The following is a 20276-nucleotide window of genomic DNA, read 5'->3' as shown; positions in this document are numbered from 1 at the left end:
TACAAACAAAGAAACACAAGAGACTGCTTACGCGACATGGTTGTTGCCATCAACTCAATTTCTCAGTTGATTTTCGCACACTCTTCGCCCAAGTCAACATAAAATAGGTACATACTTTTATACTCCTCACTCTATCATGAACTATGTTATTATTCATATTATTTATTTATTAGCTCTGTTAAAGGGTAACAAGCTTAGATTTCTTGAGTAACTAGGGTTAATTTACTACAATTTTACATACATCTATACAAATATCAGTAATTGTCAAACAAATATCCCACTTGTTTAGCCATTTTTACATGATTATACATATCAATCGACCAGACATATTTATGTTTTTATTGTATGAATTCATACTACATTTATTTTGCATAATATAATAATTTATACATGCAAACAAACAAAAATTATTAACTTAAATTTTAAAATGATTAAATTATTTTAAATATAGTTTTCGAAACTTAAGGTTATATATATATATATATATATATATATATATATATATATATATATATATATTCTTGAAGCTACATTTGATTTAAGGTTATATTTTGAATATCTAATGTAAATTACTATATTATATACTTTAAATTACTAATTAATATTTATATTTCAAACATCTTAACTTAAGTCTAAACAAAATAAGGAAGTACAGTTTTGAAATGCACTTAACACAACAAAAATAGAAAATATAGAATATTAAAAGACATATCGGGAAATCATCATTTTTTATTTATTTATTGATTATGTTTGATTTCATTTTTAATAAAGATGGTTCCTCAAATTTTCTACCAAAAGGCTTCATAATTAAGATAAGAAAATATTTGAAAAAAAATATATTTTTAGAAATTAGGAAAAAATAACCTAAAAAAAACTGTTAGATTGCGGGTAGTTCCTGTTTTTTACAAGTTAAATATAAGATGTCTTTTTATGAGTAATAGAGAAGAGACTTAAAGTTCATAAAAGATGCCAATTGCATTTTAAGTTATATTACAAATATTATAAAACAGACAATTTAATATTTTATCTTTTACTTCTTTAAAATTATCATTTTTCTAAAATCTAATCCTTTATTCTATTTTTTAACCTTTTTAGCAGCTTTTGGGGCTTGTTTTTCTTTCCTAAGATTTTGCAAGATAATGAGTTTATGTAAATTTTCTCTCCTTATTTGCAGTGGTGGGGTTTGAGGAGGGAATGTGTTTTTATGGGAGTTTGAAGTTGTTGTATGTATTTCTATTTCAGGCTTTATTTATGATTTATAATCAATAATATTATTCAATTTATATATTTAGAAATTGTTTATCTTATTCTATGTTAATAATAATATTAGCTTGTGCATTAAATAGACTAAACTAAAAAACCTGCAGTTATAAATTGTGCTTTGATTCTCACATACTGCAGGTTACTCGAGTAACTTCGGAATTCAAACACAAACATCAACCTCTAATTGTTGTTAGCATTTGCTTTCTGTTACTTTTTGTTGCTATTTCAAAGCAATTTCTTATCCTTATTTGCTTTGTGTTCCTTAAAGTCAACATTTGAATGTTTCATTATTATAGACTTTGAATAAAAGGATCTACACATTCTAGCTGCCAAATTATTAATTATTAGAATCACAAAGTCCATAATTGAAAGTTGAACTCTTGATAATTTAGTGTTCAAAAGTTTTCACAAATAGAAGCTGCACTATTTTTTTATCAGAATTTACTTTTTCTTTTAATTTTAAATAATACATAAGAATTCCAGTACATACATTTTAATTTTAACACAATAAAAATATGTTTTTTACATAAAATATTTCTTCTTACAATTCTTTTTAGATGTCAAAACTAAGTTTTTTTTAGCTCTTTCCATCATGGAACTAGTATGTTACACATATACACTACTTTCAAGTTCCATATTGATTTTTATTAATAAAAGACCAGTTAAAAATTGAGTTATTGGATTTATTTGTAGGATAATATAATTTATCTTGTTTAGATAATATATTGCATTGGTGTTTGGAAGAATCTTCTTTCAATTTAAAGTGGTAACATTTTTGTTGCATGCATTGGTGAGACAACTGCTACAAGTCTCAAAGGGTAATCACAATATACAAATATTGGAATAATGATATCCAACGAGAACACTTTGAAGAATTATATTTTTGGAGTTTTTTTAAATATAAGATTTTCTTAACCTTTAGTTGTATTGGAATGTAAATCGTTTATCATTAATCTAAAAAATGTTTTTTTATTGCACAATAAAGTGAAATATAAACTAAATATTTGAAAATGTAATTTATTATTAATTTAACTATTACATAATTTATATTTACAAAATGATTATTTATAGTAGGTTTTTTTATGAATATTTATCATAATATTTAGTTATATAAAATATACATTTATCTTCTGCTTTATAAAAACTAGATTTCATAAATTGATCTATGCATCCTCTCATACGATATTCTTTTTTTTTTCTTTTTTTTCCCCCACAAAACATAATATAGCCCACACTTGATAGTAAAGGAAAATGTCTTTTAACAACATTTTTCGTGATTTTTGAAAAGTATTTCTGAGATACACACAAATACAAAAAGTTAAAAAAATAAAAAAAGTATTAAAGAGAATTTTTCTAAAAGCGATTATATACGTTAGACATGGTATATTTACAACTTGTGTATTTAAGTAATGAAAATGCATATACATGACAAATTATATTGACCAAATGAGAATCAATCATCTTCATTGCCCATGCCTTTAAGTTTTTTCTTTACCTTATATTAATCTGAATTCATCTGATTTAATAATCAAGAGAATTTTATAGTAACCTGTCCTTCATGCGAATGAAATTGATTTCGAATACTTAGATGAAAAAAATATACTAAAATAATTAATAACTTTTTTTGACAAAAACCATTGAGAAACTCGAGTGAAATTCATATATACTAACAGAAAAAAAAAAAAAAATATATATATATATATATATATATATATATATATATTAATTTTCTTATACAAATCAAGAGGATGAAAGATAATAAAAAGAAAAAGAAAACAGAGTGAGTACAATTTAAATAATATATATTAGATGCCATGGCTCTGCTCTATTTTCTTGATCCTCTGATCGAAATTAATTTGGTACATATTCGGTGGAGAAAAATGCCAAAAAAAGGTGATAAAATGATAGAATATGATACAAAAAATTGCAGTATTCTTAGCCCCACCGAGAAAAAGCAGATTCCATGTTTGTTCATAGATGGAACAGTATCGATCTATCTCTAAATTGAAGGCACGGTTGAACAAAAATCAATGCATGTCTTCCTCTATATAACACCTACTCACTCTCAAACCTTGCAAAGCATCACAAACAAACAAACAAACCAAACAAGTTCCTAAGAAACACCACACTTTTCCATCAATGGCCTCCGCACAGTGCCACAAAACCTGCGAACAAACCTGCCAACAGAAAAACCAGCACACCTCGTTTGGTCAGAAGGTTTCTGGTTTCTTCAAAGGACACCATAGCCACTCCAATGAGGTCACACACACCACCCAATGCACCTCCCAAACCAAAGTGCTTTCCCATTCAGGCCACTCAACCACCAAAACTGAAACACAATGCAGTTGCACCAAAACACAGACCAACAATAAGAGGGGGCACAAGAAAGGTCTGGTGCAGAATATCAAGGATCGTCTCTCAGAACACGATGGTAGCAGCAGTAGTAGCAGTGACAGTGAGAGTGACAATGAAAACTGCCGCAAGCGGAAGGCAAGTAACGTTTACACAATGCATATATATATATATTGTGATGCACTCAGTTAACTTGATTTCTGATACATGCAGGACTGAAGTTGAGTATCACAGAGGGTCAATGTGTGTGATCATTGAAGAAAGCTAGCAGAGAAGATGAAGCTAAATAAAAGATACTTAAAAATAAAGATCAATAATGTATTTGATGGAAATAAAGCTGTGTACTTTGGCTATGGTGCAAGTCTGAGATTGAGACATGTTCAAAATAATTGCATGTAGTGTATGATGTAAGATCGACCCTCCTATATGAATAAAACTGTTTGGTGTTAAATTCTTTGTTTCTATGTCTAATTGAATAGGGTAATATTATTTTAACACTCAATCATCTTTACACACACTCTATATATCTACTATTTTATCTTTAATTTTGTTTTTTACATATACAAAAATAACATTTTTAATGACAAAATACTTTAAAAGAAAGTAGCTATCCAACCTTAAGTTGTTCAAACATTCACAGAAAAGACAGATTATATGTTATGAACTGAAGTTACGAAGAACAGGACTAACACAAAAGTATAAATGAGCAAAAGACAATTACAAATCTCACAACTATTTTTATTAATATGAAAACTTATATTCCACATATATTAAAAACAATACGAAAAGATAAAAATGTTCTTTAGTATTTTTTTAATATGTTTAAACACTTTTTTCCCTATAAATAGGAAATTTCACAAGTGCATTATAGCCACAAAAATTCTCTGTTTGACAGTTGTTTTCTACCTTAGGATTTAATAATTCAACAATATAATCAGAGGCCATCATGAAAACCAACACAAATGACATAAAGACAAAATATGCATTACGAAAATATAAGGAAAGGGAAAACCAAATATTTAAAAGTAACATCCAACCGGAATTAACTAATAAAGTCTCCTCTGAAACTGTAACTAATAGAGACAGAAACATAAAACTTATTTAGAGACAGAAGAAGTGGCCTCCTTCCTGAGAACTTGTACCAGGACCTTACACCCATCCTCTATTTTTTGTCTACCCTCAACAGGGATTTCTTCAAACTGTTTAATCTCTAAGATATGGGAGTTGGCTGCAGGATTTTCTCGCTTCAGTATGGATGCTAAGATAAATGCAAACTTGGGACATTTTTTTGTTTGCAAAGCAGAGAAAAAACTAGTGCCGAAGATTCGTGCATACTTCCACATCTGTCTCTTATACTTATCATCTGCTCGGTCTACCATGTCGAAGATGCAGTGCAGAGCTTCTATCTCTTGTTCAAATCTCGTTGCATACACTGTTGAGAGTAATCGGAAAGGAGTACATCGGAAGGTCTCACAGATCGTAAACGCAAAAGGAACAGAATGCATACCAGTGTATGCCAAGTGTTTGTCGTAAAGAAAGCTCTGCACTGGGCTTACTCTTTCGCTTGTGTTAGCGTTGTAAAGAAATCTGTATAGAGTGAACTTGAAGAATTCAGATGTAGAAAACTAAAAATGGATGGCCTCTGCTGCTTTGGCTGGGATTACAATTTGATGAATAGGAAAGTCAGTGCCGTAAAACTTCCGATAACTTGCCCTTGTGTGATTGAGGGAGTTGGAATAATTCTGAACAGACCGAGTGAAGAGCTTCAAAAGAGAGCACGCCATGTATGAATAGGCTCTGGCATTTTCATACACACTACCACTCTCCATTATTGCAGTTACATGTCCCGCACGTTTTATCATCGGTGTTTTGTCTAGTCAATGGTACTCGGTGTCATTAGGGTTGGGGATGACATCTATGGGCGGGAACAACCTTTGTGTTTGTCCGGTACCAGGTGCTTGTAACTGAAAGGCCAACATAAAAATTAGACCGATGTCATATTTAGAAATACCTGCAGCAAGGTTCAGAAAGAGAGTTTCTCCTAATCTGCATATTTCTGAGGGATCAAGTTGATGGAAGCGCATTGCAGCCCTTGTGGCGAAGTGGTCGTCTTGGAAGTCGTTTATCCCAGTTGCCCCTATGAATTGAGGTACTCTTCTTGCTGGTTCTTCAGGTAACACTGTTGTTATTTGCATATTTTGGAACCTTTCTACCAATGGGTTTGTTGTTGGAGTTTGAGTGTGAGTGATTCTCGGTAGGACAGTTTCCCAATAAATTCTGCTTGCCTCTTCTCGATACTTGGCCAGAATGCTCTCCATTCTTCACACTCTCCGACGGGGATGCTCTCTCTTCCTTCTGCCCTAAGTTTATTTGTATGTTATAAAACCTTTTCTTCTTTTTCTTCTGGGTTGGGCTTTGCAACTGAAACCGGGGTTTCTTGGTCCTCCAAATTTTCTTGGCCACCCCTATTTTTTTCAATTTTTTTTAAATCTCTCTTCTTATATTTATTCACCCATCAATACTCACCCCTCTCACACTTTTCTCAAAGTTTAGAGAAGAAAATATGTCTACAGAAATACGGAATTACGAAATCCGATTTAAGTAAATATTAGATTTTGAAATACAAATTACGGAAATTATAGAATTTCAAAATTCGGTTAAAAAATTACTGAATTTTGAAATCTGATTAAAATAATCTATGATATATAAATACGAAACGTGTATAAAATATGACATATATTCGATACGTCGATATATTTATTTTGAGAATAGTAGGATACGATATTTGATATATATCTATTGAAAAGTGTTTATTGATTCTTAAGAACATGATAATAAATATATGATTGTTATCCTCTGAATCCAAATTAAAATTATATGTATCAAAGTTGTCAACATAAAAATTATAAATTATTGTCTTCGTAAAAATAATAATATTTTTTTGACTAGATACTTCATTAATAAGTATCAATAAAGTATCCTAAAATAACAGATATAGATATGCAGTGACACGGATACTTGACTCAAATTGAAATATTGATACTTCATAGAAGATGATTAATGAATTTCAAAATCCGATTAACATGATTATCGACTTTCAAAAAAAAAAATATATATATATATATATATATATATATATATATATTATTTTTTTTTAATTTTATTTTTATCTAGTGTATTTTAAAAAATAAATAAAATTTAAAAATAACAAAATTCAATAATACAGAAATAAAATAATTAAAAAATAATATATATATATATATATATTATTTTAATTATTTAATTGTTTAATTCTTTTATTTAATTTTTCTTAATATATTATATAAAAAAATTAAAAAAAGTAAAATGTGAGAGGATAAGTACCGGTGGATGGATAAATAAAAAGAGAGAAAGAAAATTTAGTTTTTACCTAATAAAAAATCAAGAGTTATTTAGAAATTTTTAAAAAAGGTTGGAGCTCCAGAAAAACCGAATACCATAAGCCCTATTCACTACGCTCCCTATAATATCTTCCTACACTCCCCATAATAAAACACTTTTAGAATTTTGTGAAATTAAAGAAAATCTTTTTATTTAAAAATGTATATACTTTATTTTCCTCAAATTAATATTTTTGTCAATAATTTTATATTTTTGTATTTTCAAATTTCCCTAATCTAAATTTTTCTCTTTTTGTATATATTTGTTTAACGTTCTCTCATTCGTTCATCTTAATTATATTATATTAATTTTTTTATTGTATTTTTATTATTCAGACAAAATTTGGTGTTGAGACCTTGAGGAGGCATTAATTAAGATTTGATTCTGACAATCCATACAAAAAACTTATGGAATCATCTTTAACTTATACATTTGAAGGAAACTTATAAATGCCTTTATAAACTACTCTTGCTATATGCTATATGAGTTGTTCGCCAAAACCGAAAATGCCACATTTGCTTTTCTTTTCTAGAATTCTTGGTCCACACATTGAGTGGGAACTTAATCAACATGGCAGTGAGATCTGTGGTGCTGCCAATGCCATGAAATTAGGTTCTTTCACTTAGTTTATTTTATGATATGTTGTGGAAGGACGCAGAGAATAAGTTCCATTTCTGTTTCATCATAAAATGATAACCCTACATTACTTTCAGACCATATTTCAAGAAAGCACAAATGAATTGTTATTTTATTTCTCCACTATGGAGTATAAGGTCCTTATATACGCCACCATGCAACAAAACAAAACAAACAAATCACATCTGAGCAACTCCAACCATTGCAATGGCCTCTGCTCAGTGTGTGAAACCCAATGCCACAGTTGAAGCTACCCAACCAAAATGTCCACACAAACAAAATAACACTGCAACTACTGGAGTTAGCCAACAAAAATGTCCACACAAATCCAATAACACTGCAAGTGAAGTTAACCAACAAAAATGCCCCCTCAAAACCAATAATGTTGTTGCAGGTGAAGCTTGCCAACCCAAACCCAATAACACTGCAATTGAAGTTTGCCAACCCAAAAGCCAACACAGCTCGTTTGGGCAGAAGTTATCTGAGATAACAAGCAAGGCTTTCAAAGGGCACCATGGTCGTCATGGAAGCAACCAAAATCAACTTCAATGCTACAGCCAAACTCAGGTTGAGTCGCAAGGCCACAATGGCACCAAAACAGAGACTCACCACTATGGCCAGACCCAGATTCAACAAGACAAAAAACATGGGGTCTCCAAAACCCAGATCACGGTGACCATGGTTCAAGCACAAATCACCCATACCGACGAGGACTTTTATCCTTATGGTACCACTACATGTTTTGGGGCTCCTGCCAAGAAGAATGGAGAGCTCAGCAACAACAAGAAGGATATGAACTTGTTCCGGAGGATTAAGAATGGCATGTCTCGCTATAACAACACTGAAGGAGGCAAAAACAGCGGTAGCAGCAGCAGCAGTGACAGTGAAAGTGATGATGAGAAGTGTAACAAGTGCCCAAAGACGAAGGTGACTATGTGCACTTAAATACACATGAGTACTCAAGTTTATCCTAAAAAATCATCACATGGAAATGAAAATGTTTTACATTGAATGTATATACGTTGGTTAGAGCAAGTTTTTTTTTATTTCATCGATGACTCTGACTTCTCTGTTTTTTATTGCGCCTGCAGAAATGATGAAACGAGAAGCTGCAAACAGGACGCAACTAAACAAAGCTTGTTCAACGAAAGGAAATAACATCTTTACAGATAATAAGTGTGTTTGTGTTTGATGATACTGTTCACGCCCCAAATAGTTGGGAGAAATAAATTCCAAGGTCACTTGGTTGTGTGTATCTTGTGATAAATGATAAATAATATACGTTGAAGTTAATAAGTTAATACTGGTATGTCCAGCACAGGACCGAACAGTACCTTCGTTACCTAGTACGTATTTGGATTATTGTTTGTAAAATTGTGAGCAGAATTAATTTTGCAAATTTTCTTTTAGTTAAGAGCCTATTTAAGTGAACTAGTTTATGTTCAAAAAATTTATGTTGCAAGTGATTTTCATACCATGAATGCTTATAGGTATAATCTTAAATACTGGCGTACTACTAATATCTTTGATATTTTTGTCAATTCCGCAATGATCAGCCGGAACTTTCTTCTTCATTGTAAAAACATCTGTTAGACAACAGAACAATGGTTTAAAAATTTTCACGCAAACCAACCCCACATGGTTTGGATGAACATTTGCAAAATCAATTTTGAATGAAACCGATTTTCAAGTGAAGTGATTTACGTTTAAAATTTTTCATCATGAGAACAAGCTTGTTATAAAATTTAGTTTACAGTTTTCATCCGAATGCAAAAACTACTTTTAATCACTTCTAGTTAACTGTCAAACCAAGGTTGAGGCAAAAATAAAATCTACCCAACAATACTCAAGCATCTAGTTTTTAACAAAATCGTGTTTCATTGGAGTCAATCAGTTCTTATGATTCCCACCATGGAATTACTCCAAGTGCATGTTCTATATTTCATTGGGTAAAAATTGATGCTCGTCCATAAAAGATAGAGTTTCCGCTTCTTAAAACTAATTTTGACGCCAATATTGCATTTAATGCACACCACGATGGGATACCAAACACACTTCCAAAGAACAGTCATGGCAATAAACGTGATTTTCCAAGATGAAAAGGCCTATCCAAACACGCAATAGTATACATATAAATAAAGCTGCATTTAGTTAAACTAACAGTCATAATAGGTTAATCAATTCCAACAGCCATGAATTGATATATGTATTCTGCTAAGTGAAAAAGAAAAAGGCCAAATTCCCCAAAATATAGTTACCGCCCACCCACAAGAACAAGACCTATATTACTACCATGAAAAATACAACAATCCGTATATACAACCTTGATATCCTCAAAAAGTAGCAAATGTAGGGGCGTTCTTCATCCTTCAAGAGACCTAGAAATGAAAGCAGCAATGGCCTGCACAGCAGCCTCTTCAGCTTCATCTTGGGAGGAATTGCTTGCTTGCAGGTGCTTCTTACCAATTTTGAAAGAGTGGTCACCACCATCGATGACATGCAGGTCGTTGGGTGCTTTCATTTTCTTCCGAGTGGCTTCTAACTTCTCAAGTGGACAGAGACCATCCTTGCTGCCCTGCACAAGACACATAATTATAAACGCACACACAAGGTTAATTAGGATAACATAAACAATTTCTGTGCACCGAACAGATTATACCATACAACAATGGTTAATGACAAACTAGAAAAGAAAAAACTACCTGTACAAACATTGTAGGAATTGTTAGCTGTAACAATGTTTCATCTCTAACTGCACCATTGATTCCCTGCAATATTGGCAACTAAACTAATGTGATTCTTAGTTATGATATTTTAAATCTGTACTTTAGTTCTAATGGTCTCACTGTTTTACCAAAACACCCACAGAAAACCAACACACCAGCTATAATGTCACAAATGTGGCATACCAACAATTGCTCAAATAGAAAACTGAGTATGAAAAGTGCAAATGGATACAGCATGCCAGAAAGGAAAGAAAAGGAAAATATTCAAAGGAATAGCATAGTAAAGGTTATTGGATTCAGAGTTCTACATCACATGCTCCATGGAGGACAATTTCATCAACTAAATTGATCAATTTTATTTAAGATGGTTAGCGTAAGACCAAAATGACATAGTAAGAAAAATGCCTTATGAACGGGGCATATTCACAACAGTACAGATTCATGACAACAAAAAGGAATAAGTGGATTTTGGATTATGTAGAAAATATAAAATGAAGCAAGGAGAATACCCTAAGATAGACAAATAGTTGGAAACCTTATTCTGTACTCTTACTACCCCCAAGGCAAAAGGAGAAAAAAACCATACGCAATCAGTTTATACTGTAGTGAAAAAGATTGGCATGAAGTCTAAAAAGGAACATCAAACCTTTAATGGGTAGCCCAAGCATACTACAGCAGAAACATTAATGTCTTCCATGCTTGCCACCATGCAACCAACTCTACAATCAAAAAATTGCAAGATCCATCAAATCGCAAATAACTTGACACCAATCATCATAATGGGACATCCTCAGGCAAAAATATATGTCCAACATCTGAAAGATATCTCAGAATATTTTTAATGTATTTTTTAGTTGATCTCTTACGATTTCTTCGTTTTTCTAGTTCCCATATTTCCTAATATATCATGTATGCATCACTGTTTAGTTATTATTTGGTGAGGCTAAGTGCCAGATCTTATGAACAACATCGTCACATTGTAGCAGATCACAACACTCAGAAAATATTATTAAAGTCTTCATTACGTGTTCCTCAATTCCTCTAACCGACAATTCCAACATGTACATTTCAATAAAAGATATAGTAGAACCTACCTTGAACCCATTGATTTGCCTGCAAGTACCACGGGATGACCAGGGTACTTAGTTGCGGTTTCCTTGACAATGTTTGAGTGAAACTCCACAAGTTTTTCAGCCTTAGGAGGAGCCCTCTTTTTTCCAGACATGTCTAGCGAGTGACAAACACATTAAAGTCACTTCAGAGTTCACACAACACAATCATTAGGAGGTTCACTCCACTAGAGATCACTCACAGGTCACAAATTTATATACAAAAACAAATTAGAAAAAAAAAAAAAAACAGAGTCAATAACGTTATGAGCAGTGATAATTTGTACTAGTAAATTTTTGCTTTAGGTTTAAGCGTGTTTTAATGGCAGTAAAAATAATGCAATACAGAAGAAACAAACTCACAAGGATAGTCAAAAGTGACAACATCAACAGCTTGCAGTGCCTCTTTTAACATATTCTTCCATCTATAAAAAAAAAATGGAGATGCATCTTTAATAATAACACTTAGAATAAGATTTAACCCTTTTTTCAATTTTATTAATAGAGTAACCTTTGCATCCAATCAGAAGACGAAGGAGTACCAGCACCGTGAGCGAAGATAACCACCGGCGACAACGTCAGTGCTTCACTCTCACCGTCTTTGTTCTGACGATGGCGTTTTGCAGGTCGTGACAAATCCATGCCTTGGTAACAGAGAAATCCACCAGTGAATCAGAAACCACTTGTGTCTTGCAACCCTAACCCCGCGAAATTTAACTGTCTACACTATTAAATACTAATTTTCCCGCCAAATGTAGATTGCACTGTACTTCCGTGTTTTGGAAAGCTTTATCTTTTTTTTTTTTAAATATAACAAAAAAAAATGCTAAATAGTTTTATTTAACTATTTTATTTATAACTTTAGAAAATATTTATCGGTTGAATTTCCAACTTCAATGATACTAATTTTGTTATGAGTAAATCAATTTATATATAAGCAAAAGATTAGAAGTTATCAAATTCAAGAAGAAAGTTAATCATAAGAGAATAGTAATTTACGCCTTTAAGTGTAGGTTGGGGTTTAATTTCTCATTATTTCAATATAGCAACATTTGCAGATAGAGAACTTACACTTTATGGCACTTCATTCATATTTTAACGATTAATTTCGGAATTTTTTGTTATAAGAATATCTGGTTTTGAAACAATCATGGGTGTGATATTCGGAGTCTGAAATTATATAATTTTATGATGTTAGAAATCGAATCGATTGGTTAATGCTGATTTTTTGTACTAAATGAATGAATAATTGATTGATGTCCTTGTAATTTAAAGATTAGCCAAAGTGCAAAAAAATTAGACGTGAAAGAGGAGTTTGGAAACAGGAAAATGGAGACAAGACAGGTTGGAATGTCAAAGATGAATTGTATTATAAGATGCTTTTGAGGAATGCATTGCAAGCTGATATATTCTGTGTTTCTACCCTTCTTCGTTTCTAAGGCCAATCCTATCTTATTCATTATTCTCATGCATGGTTTAATCAGTGTCTTCTTTCTTTCTTGTTCTTATCTTCACACAAAAACTTTTAAGTGCTAAGATATGGAGGTCCCACATAATAAAAGTCAACCACAACATTCTTTCACAGCTTCTGTTTTTTGCATTATAAAAGGGGTTTCTGAGAAGCCTTGAAGGAAATAAGAAGAGAATGAAGGGGTTGTTTGTTGACTCTCCCTCAAGGGCTTCTCCTTTGAATCATCCAAATGTGTTGTAACCATTTGGGTCCAAACAGAGGCCCCTGGGGGAGGAGTAAGTAAGCTACTCCTTATGCATGTGTATCACAAGTTAAGGACTTATCTATCTATCACCTTTCTTCTTGTTGCTATTTACTCAACTTGTTTCTCAACTTCACACATTCATACCCAAGTTCTTTCCTCTGTTTTCATGCTCACCTTTTTCTGTAAACAGACATTATTCAACACACAAAAACAGATACCATCTTTGATTTTTTTTTCATCTTTCTTCATTCATGTTCTTGCATGGAACTTCTCCCACAACAAAAGTCAGAATTGGCTTGTGTTTTAGTATGTGTACAAGTTTTACATAATTTAAAGTAATTTAAAGGATTAAAAATAGATATCAAATTGAGATTCAACTTTGTTTTAAACTTCTCAAATTTTATAAATAAATATAATCATGTAACTCAAAGTTATATTAATTATTTAACGTGTGAAACGTATTTTAAAATATTGTTTAAGTTGTTTGAACCGATTTGACATGTTAAGTTAGAAGTCCTACGTAAATTAATAGAATCAATTTAGAATATATATATATATATATATATATATATATCATTTTACAAATTAGTAAGTTCAATTAAACTTAAAATTTATTTTTTAATTTTAATTTTAATTGTTATTCAACTTTATTAACTAAAAACATATTTAATATTTAATTTAAAAATTGAAGTGAATAAATATTTTCATCACCTTAACTTTTTTTTCGAAAGCCTTTTGCTGTGCTACGATATTTTCTCTCACCAAGATTACTCTCTTTTCCCTTTTTAATTTCTTGAGTTCTTGGTGCTTGTTTTCTCTCACCCAGCCTACCACATGTTTGTACAATGCCTTTTCAGCTTCTTTTTTTCTGTAATTTCTGAACAAGAGGTAAATAATTTAGAATTTTTAGAACATAGGTAACATAGAAATACGACGACAATGAAATAAAAAAATATATATATTTTATTTCATCATCACAACATTCAAAGGACGGAGTAAATATTTTATTATATTTTGTTTCACCCTCATTTTAGTAAATTTCATTTTTGGCCCATCTATTGCTAAAAGCTCTAAACATATACCACTAAAACTAATTCGTTAATGATACATAAAATTGAAGACAAATTAGATTTAAGCAACTTGTGGTCGCTTTACACTTTTCTATACCTTTTTCAATGAACTATTTATCTTATTTTCAAAACCACTGATCGCCTTATAAAGTCTCGTTCAAAACTCAAGGAAAAAAATATCTTAAGTATACATTTTTTTATGGAGAGAATTAAATAAGAATATTATAGACTCTGAAACTCTCGTTAATAAGCAAGAGATTTAAGATAAGTGAAAAATGATTTAAGGTAAATTAAAAGTTTTACGTGAGATAAAAATAAACAAGAGGATATATATATATATATATATATATATATATATATATATATATATATATATATATATATATATAAAGTAAGTAAAAGGGTCATCAACGCATTATTTTAATGATTTGAATAGAAAAATGATGTTTTTTTATTTTTTATATGGAATTATTCACATTTATTTGGTGTTGAATTTATCTTATGTATTCTCTTAAAAAACCAAACAATCAGAGTTTGTGTTTTATCTTGTGACGGTTTGAACCACATACGTGGATAAAAAAAATCCTAAAGTTTAAGTATTCTTTATAGTCAAGTCTCAATCTTGTAAAAATAAGTGAGATAAACAATATATAACTAAAAATACCGATACATTTATTATTTTGAATGTTGAGTTTAGAGTGATATCTTAAAAAAATTTATATGGATACCAAATCTAACTCGTGACTCTCCTCCAAAAACCTATTAGATTTTAAGGGAAATCAATGTTTGTTTTTTTCACCCTTTTACAAATAGGAGCCATTTGAATTCATGGGGGCAACATAAAATAAAGGGAGAGTTAATTATTTTTTGGATTGAAATTGATTTTGCTAGCACTTAGAAGGATGATGTTGAGTTCAAGATTTGAGGTCTTGAAAAAGATTTGAATGTTGAAACGCAATAAAGTGAGAGTGTGGTTGTAGGTGCACGCCCTTGTCCCCCTAGTGCCCTGTACTTGCAGGAAATGCTACACAAATACAAGATTCTGCTACGCTTGCCTTACATGGGTCATTCTCTCACTAACCTACCACTATTCATGTAAGGGACCCCTACCAACACTCATTTTTCTATCTTTATTTAAACTAACTAACTTCTATCAATGCATAGTGAGTTTAATGTATAATCTTGTGTTTATATATTTTCTTTCTTTACAACTCGTTTAACTTGTTTATTTTTATCTTCTATTTATTTAACACTTTTTTCTATAGATGTCAAAATAGATTCTTATTTATGACTCAACTCGGTTTATCACAGAATGGATTGAAAAAATTTTGTTCTTTTAAATATGCGTTGAACTGAATCCAGCTCACTTAATATTCAGGTTAACCAGGTTTGAGTCAAGTTGAAGATGGATTGACCTGTATCTTACCAACAACAATATTTTATTATTTTTTTTACATTCTTTTTAAAATGTGGATTGAATTGAATCTAACTCACTTAACCTACGAATTAAACATGTTTGAGCAGAGTTAAATATGAGTTAATTCGTAACCACCAATAACAACATTTTATTAATTTTTTTACAACATTATATAAGTTTTTTACTATAATTACTTACTATTTATAATTATAAATATTTGTAATTTGATATTTTTAAATACTATAATATTGTTTAATAATGTCTAAATAATTTGAATGTTTAATTTATTTGTTTATAAAATTATATATATCTTTATAATAATATATTTAGAGAATTAAGTGAACAATTTAATTCTAATATTATAAAAAATAAATTAAGTTAATCCATTTTTAATATATTAGAATATATATATATATATATATATATATATATATATATATATTAAAAATAAAATATTCGAAAGTGAGAGAACTTAATCGAATAATGAATCAAGTTAAACTACAAAATTTTTAACTCATAAAAAATAATCCGAATTCAACCCAGATTTTTTAGTTCAATCCTGAGTCAACCCATATTTTGATAGCCTTACCTTTTTTTTTCTTACTTTAATTATATTTAGATTTTTATCATAATAAAAGTAAAGACATAAAGTTAACTTTAAATGGTAAAAAATGAAGTCGTGATTATTTTTGTTGTGGATGGACAATGAATGAATGACCTGTGACCAAAAGACTTTGTAAGAAGACCAAAAATAAAAATCGTATGGTTTGTGATGCGTGCATGTGAATGATATAACCCTTTGACCAGGCTTTGTTCTGAACTTTGGTGAAAATAGGAATCAAATTATGACACTAGGCCGTACTCTTTCTTTACCATAACTAGCTACCATTACCAATATTACTCCACTCTTCCAAACTTGCATTTCTACTTTTCTTTTTCTTCTTCCTTCCATTATACACTTCTCCATATATATTTGCATTAATGTTTCAAATTATATGTTTGATTAGTTTTCAAATTTTTTTATTTATACTAATTAATTTAGAAATTTAAAAATCAAAAATTATTTAATAGAATCGAGGTGAATACCACTTGAATTAATAATTTGTTTGTTATAACTAAAAGAATTAGTGTCCTAAAGTTATAAGAGATGAACACGGAAGGTGGCAGAGAAATTATATAAAAAAGATGAAGAAAACCTCCAGTAAGAAACTTATCGAAATTTTTTTGGTTAAATATGTTTTTGTCCCTTAACTTTCAGTGAATTTTGGAATTAGTCTATTTTGAAACTTTTGACCAATTTAATCATTCATCTTTCGAGATGCATTGATCTAGTCCTTTTAATCAAATTTTGTTAGGTTTATTTAATGTTTCGTATGCATTTCAGGATTGTATTTGAATTGTTTATACTGTTTGACACATTTTTGCTTTAATATTAAGTTAAATATTATTATCAAACGCACTTGAAATGTCAAATAAACTTAACAAAATTTGATTAAAAGGACTAAATTCACTTATTTCGAAATATGAAAAACTAAATTGGTCCAAAATTTTAAAATGAACTAATTTTAAAATTCATTGAAAGTTAAGGGATCAAAAACATATTTAACCCAAAATTTATCTATTATTACGTAAAAAGTAATCAAATTATAGCAATTCAAATTTCACATGTGGTATTCAACATGAGAGACTCCACTTATATTTTGTAATCTTATTAAAGTCATTAAAACAGGTTACCTCCAAACATGTTTAGTTAACCAATTTGTGTAATGTGTGTTTGGAAGAGTAAATCAAAGATAATAAAGGAGAATAAGTTGTTCACGTTTTACGTTTCAGAAGTTATCATTCCTGGAGTAGACTTTATATAACATTAGTCCCAATGTTAAAAAAAAAAGTGATTGATTAGCCTAGTTTCAATTTTAATCGACTTTGAAATCAGAGACAAATCTATCCATAGAAGAGATTTACTAAGGAAACAAATATACCGATGATGAGTCCTAAATGAATCCACATAAGAAAATAACACTATCTTCATCTTAAAATTTTATAAAACAATTGATTTGTGGATTGTTTATCTTATATTGTTGGAAATAGTCTAAGTGTGAGTTAAAAGTTTCACATTGGATAGAAAAGATAAAGTTAAACAATGTATAAAAATAAAGACCCATAACAATATTGCCTTAAGATTTTGGTGTAAAAGTGGTGTCAAATGCCTTATATGTGTAAGACTAATGTCATATAATCACAACCCATCATGACAAAGTTAAACCCTATATAAGAATAAAGACCCATAACAACATTGCCTTAAGGTTTTAGTATAAAAGTGGTGTCAAATGTCTTATATGTGTAAAACTAATGTTATATAATCACATGGAACCACAATCTCTCAATGACCATGACTATAAATCATAACCCATATGTAAAAAATATACATAAACCCATCATATATATTGCTCAGCATTCTTTTTTTTATCCGATCTAAAATTTAGATTTACATTTGATTCTCAACCCACCTTTTTTTGTCCCGTAAATAATTTTCAAAAGACAATGGAAAGTCTTGATTTCTTTTGACCCGATGAATGGAAGGAAATTTTTTCTCCTTTGGCTCACATCAACAACTTAGATGGAAGGGGAAATTTGTTTCCTTTTCTTCATAAAGAAACACGTTACATGCTTCCTTAATCGATAACTATATGGTACAAGTAAATTTAACACTATGTACAACTCAATCTTTAAGAAAACACAGGTTCTTTTATATTTGTACATTACTCAACTAATTTCTATTCTGTTTATTTTTTGTACGCATACTATATGAATCTAATATATCATCAACATTATAGATGTTTCTGTACAAGAAGATATAATGTGATAAAATGGTCTTTGAGGTTTTGTAGCTCGTGTGTCTATATCACGAGTGCTTTTTTTGTAATGGTAAGAGACTTATTTGTATCATGACACTGTAAATTTAAATAAGTATTACAATATCATTATTTAGTTATAGAATATGGTAGAATATTCATCATATTACCTTAAATGTGTTTAAATGAGTTTTCCCGTCAGATACATCATATTTTTCCTAGAATGTCATAGAGTATTTTGATAAGAAAATGATACTATGATTTTTATATTTTGATTCACATTTTTAATTTTTGATGTGATTTAGTGTGATTTAGCGTATTATTTTTTTTTTTTGAAAGAATCAATGATCCATACTAAGTCACATTAAAAAATAAAAAATGAAAGTAAAAGAATGAGAGTCAAAATACAATTTTTATTTCGATAATATATTTATTGGTTAAGGAAGCATGTAGCATTTAGTTGTGAATATATCATTATCCTTCCGATAATAATCACAAACTATTTGCGTTATTTCGAAGACTGAAAACATGCACACGAAAATCAAATCTACCTCAGTTAATTTCCACTAACACATAAAGTTGCCTAGAGAGTTTTCATCTTCGTTGCAAATTACACAAATGAGAAACTTTGAACAAGAGACAGTAGAGAACTCGATGAAGCAATAACCATGGAGTTCTTTTCCCTCAAAACACTGATATATGCACTACACCAGCTCTTCATTTTTCTCCACAACCCTCACTCCTTTTGCAGATCTGAGTTCATTAGCCTGTTTGAAAATGTTGGCAAATTAACACAGAAGGACCAACATTATTAGATGCTAGAAATACATTAAAAAGAAAAAACATAGGAAGGGAATTATATTACCTGATCCTGGGTAATTTCTACTGCAAAACCATCAACAATGACCAAAGAAGATGTTTTGTTGTAGGTTCCTGGCTCTAGAGTACTTGCTAAGACCTCATCATGTTTTGTACTAAGGTACAAATCAAGCTCCTGTGCCCCTCTCTTTGTTCTACCACCAACAACAAAAGCATGAAGTGAGATTATATATATATTGTTACTACTATGATGAAAGAAAGGATGAGAAGTGGTGAAAAAAGAGAACCCAAGAGTTCGAAGTCTCTCGTATTCAGGATCATAGCTCATGAAGACAAAGTAGGATTCCACTTTTGTGCTTCCCATTAAGAATGTCTCTTTTTTCCTTCCTTGATTATTTGATTCCAAGATATATGGTAGCAGTGCCAGTTTTTCTGCTGCACTATAGCTACCTATTTATACAACAAAAGCCTCACTCGCTTTCCGACCACAGACAATAATAGAGAAAAAAAAGAGAACGAGGAGGCCCACGTTGGTTTTCGTTTCAGTTTTACGTAAGACCTAAAAGTTGGTTATGCAAAGGAATTTATAATTTGAACCGACTAATTGAAATTTATATATTGATTTGTATTAGAAAAACCAAAGATTCTGATTTGGGTGCTGTGCCCAACAGTGATTAAGTTACTTCTTAATTTCTCTATGAAGCACCATCGTTCACACTTGCGTCCTAATCTTTTACATTAGTAAAAGTCAAACAAAAAAATCTCTCACGGGTTTCTGCATGAAAACTCAGAACTTCACTCTTTATTTTATTCAGATCAGCAGCATCTAAGCTTTATTTACCATTCTTCATTTCGTGGAAACAATGTCTCTTCTAATTTATTATTGTGAGAAAA

General features: G+C 30.4%; 4 protein-coding genes across 4 annotated transcripts; 2 read left to right on the top strand and 2 right to left on the bottom strand.

Moving 5' to 3' along the window:
* Positions 1 to 3316: 3316 nt before the first annotated feature.
* LOC114176438 (uncharacterized) lies at positions 3317 to 4066 on the top strand. The gene is made up of 2 exons (XM_028061480.2): positions 3317 to 3753; positions 3829 to 4066. Exons 1-2 carry the CDS (start codon positions 3403 to 3405, stop codon positions 3832 to 3834), a joined length of 357 nt encoding a protein of 118 aa, XP_027917281.1. The 5' UTR covers positions 3317 to 3402; the 3' UTR covers positions 3835 to 4066.
* Positions 4067 to 7827: 3761 nt separating this feature from the next.
* Positions 7828 to 8972, top strand: LOC114176052 (uncharacterized). Its single transcript, XM_028060957.2, has 2 exons — positions 7828 to 8598; positions 8763 to 8972. Exons 1-2 carry the CDS (start codon positions 7879 to 7881, stop codon positions 8766 to 8768), a joined length of 726 nt encoding a protein of 241 aa, XP_027916758.1. The 5' UTR covers positions 7828 to 7878; the 3' UTR covers positions 8769 to 8972.
* An 825-nt stretch (positions 8973 to 9797) lies between these two features.
* On the bottom strand, positions 9798 to 12214 carry LOC114176119 (alpha/beta-Hydrolases superfamily protein). The gene is made up of 6 exons (XM_028061056.2): positions 12018 to 12214; positions 11870 to 11931; positions 11492 to 11624; positions 11044 to 11116; positions 10374 to 10439; positions 9798 to 10246 (listed from the first exon to the last, which is right to left on the bottom strand). Exons 1-6 carry the CDS (start codon positions 12146 to 12148, stop codon positions 10034 to 10036), a joined length of 678 nt encoding a protein of 225 aa, XP_027916857.1. The 5' UTR covers positions 12149 to 12214; the 3' UTR covers positions 9798 to 10033.
* Positions 12215 to 18962: 6748 nt separating this feature from the next.
* LOC114179645 (subtilisin-like protease SBT2.5) lies at positions 18963 to 19827 on the bottom strand. The gene is made up of 3 exons (XM_028066058.2): positions 19670 to 19827; positions 19429 to 19576; positions 18963 to 19330 (listed from the first exon to the last, which is right to left on the bottom strand). The coding sequence occupies exons 1-3, from the start codon at positions 19744 to 19746 to the stop codon at positions 19268 to 19270; spliced, it is 288 nt and encodes a 95-aa protein (XP_027921859.1). The 5' UTR covers positions 19747 to 19827; the 3' UTR covers positions 18963 to 19267.
* Between the last annotated feature and the right edge of the window lie 449 nt (positions 19828 to 20276).

The sequence above is a fragment of the Vigna unguiculata genome, chromosome 3 (assembly GCF_037176805.1).
Source record: "Vigna unguiculata cultivar grain cowpea cultivar isolate G323 ecotype 2 chromosome 3, ASM3717680v1, whole genome shotgun sequence".
Lineage (NCBI taxonomy): Eukaryota > Viridiplantae > Streptophyta > Magnoliopsida > Fabales > Fabaceae > Vigna > Vigna unguiculata.
Note: the sequence above shows the minus strand (reverse complement) of the source record. Positions and strands in the feature narration are given on the sequence as shown.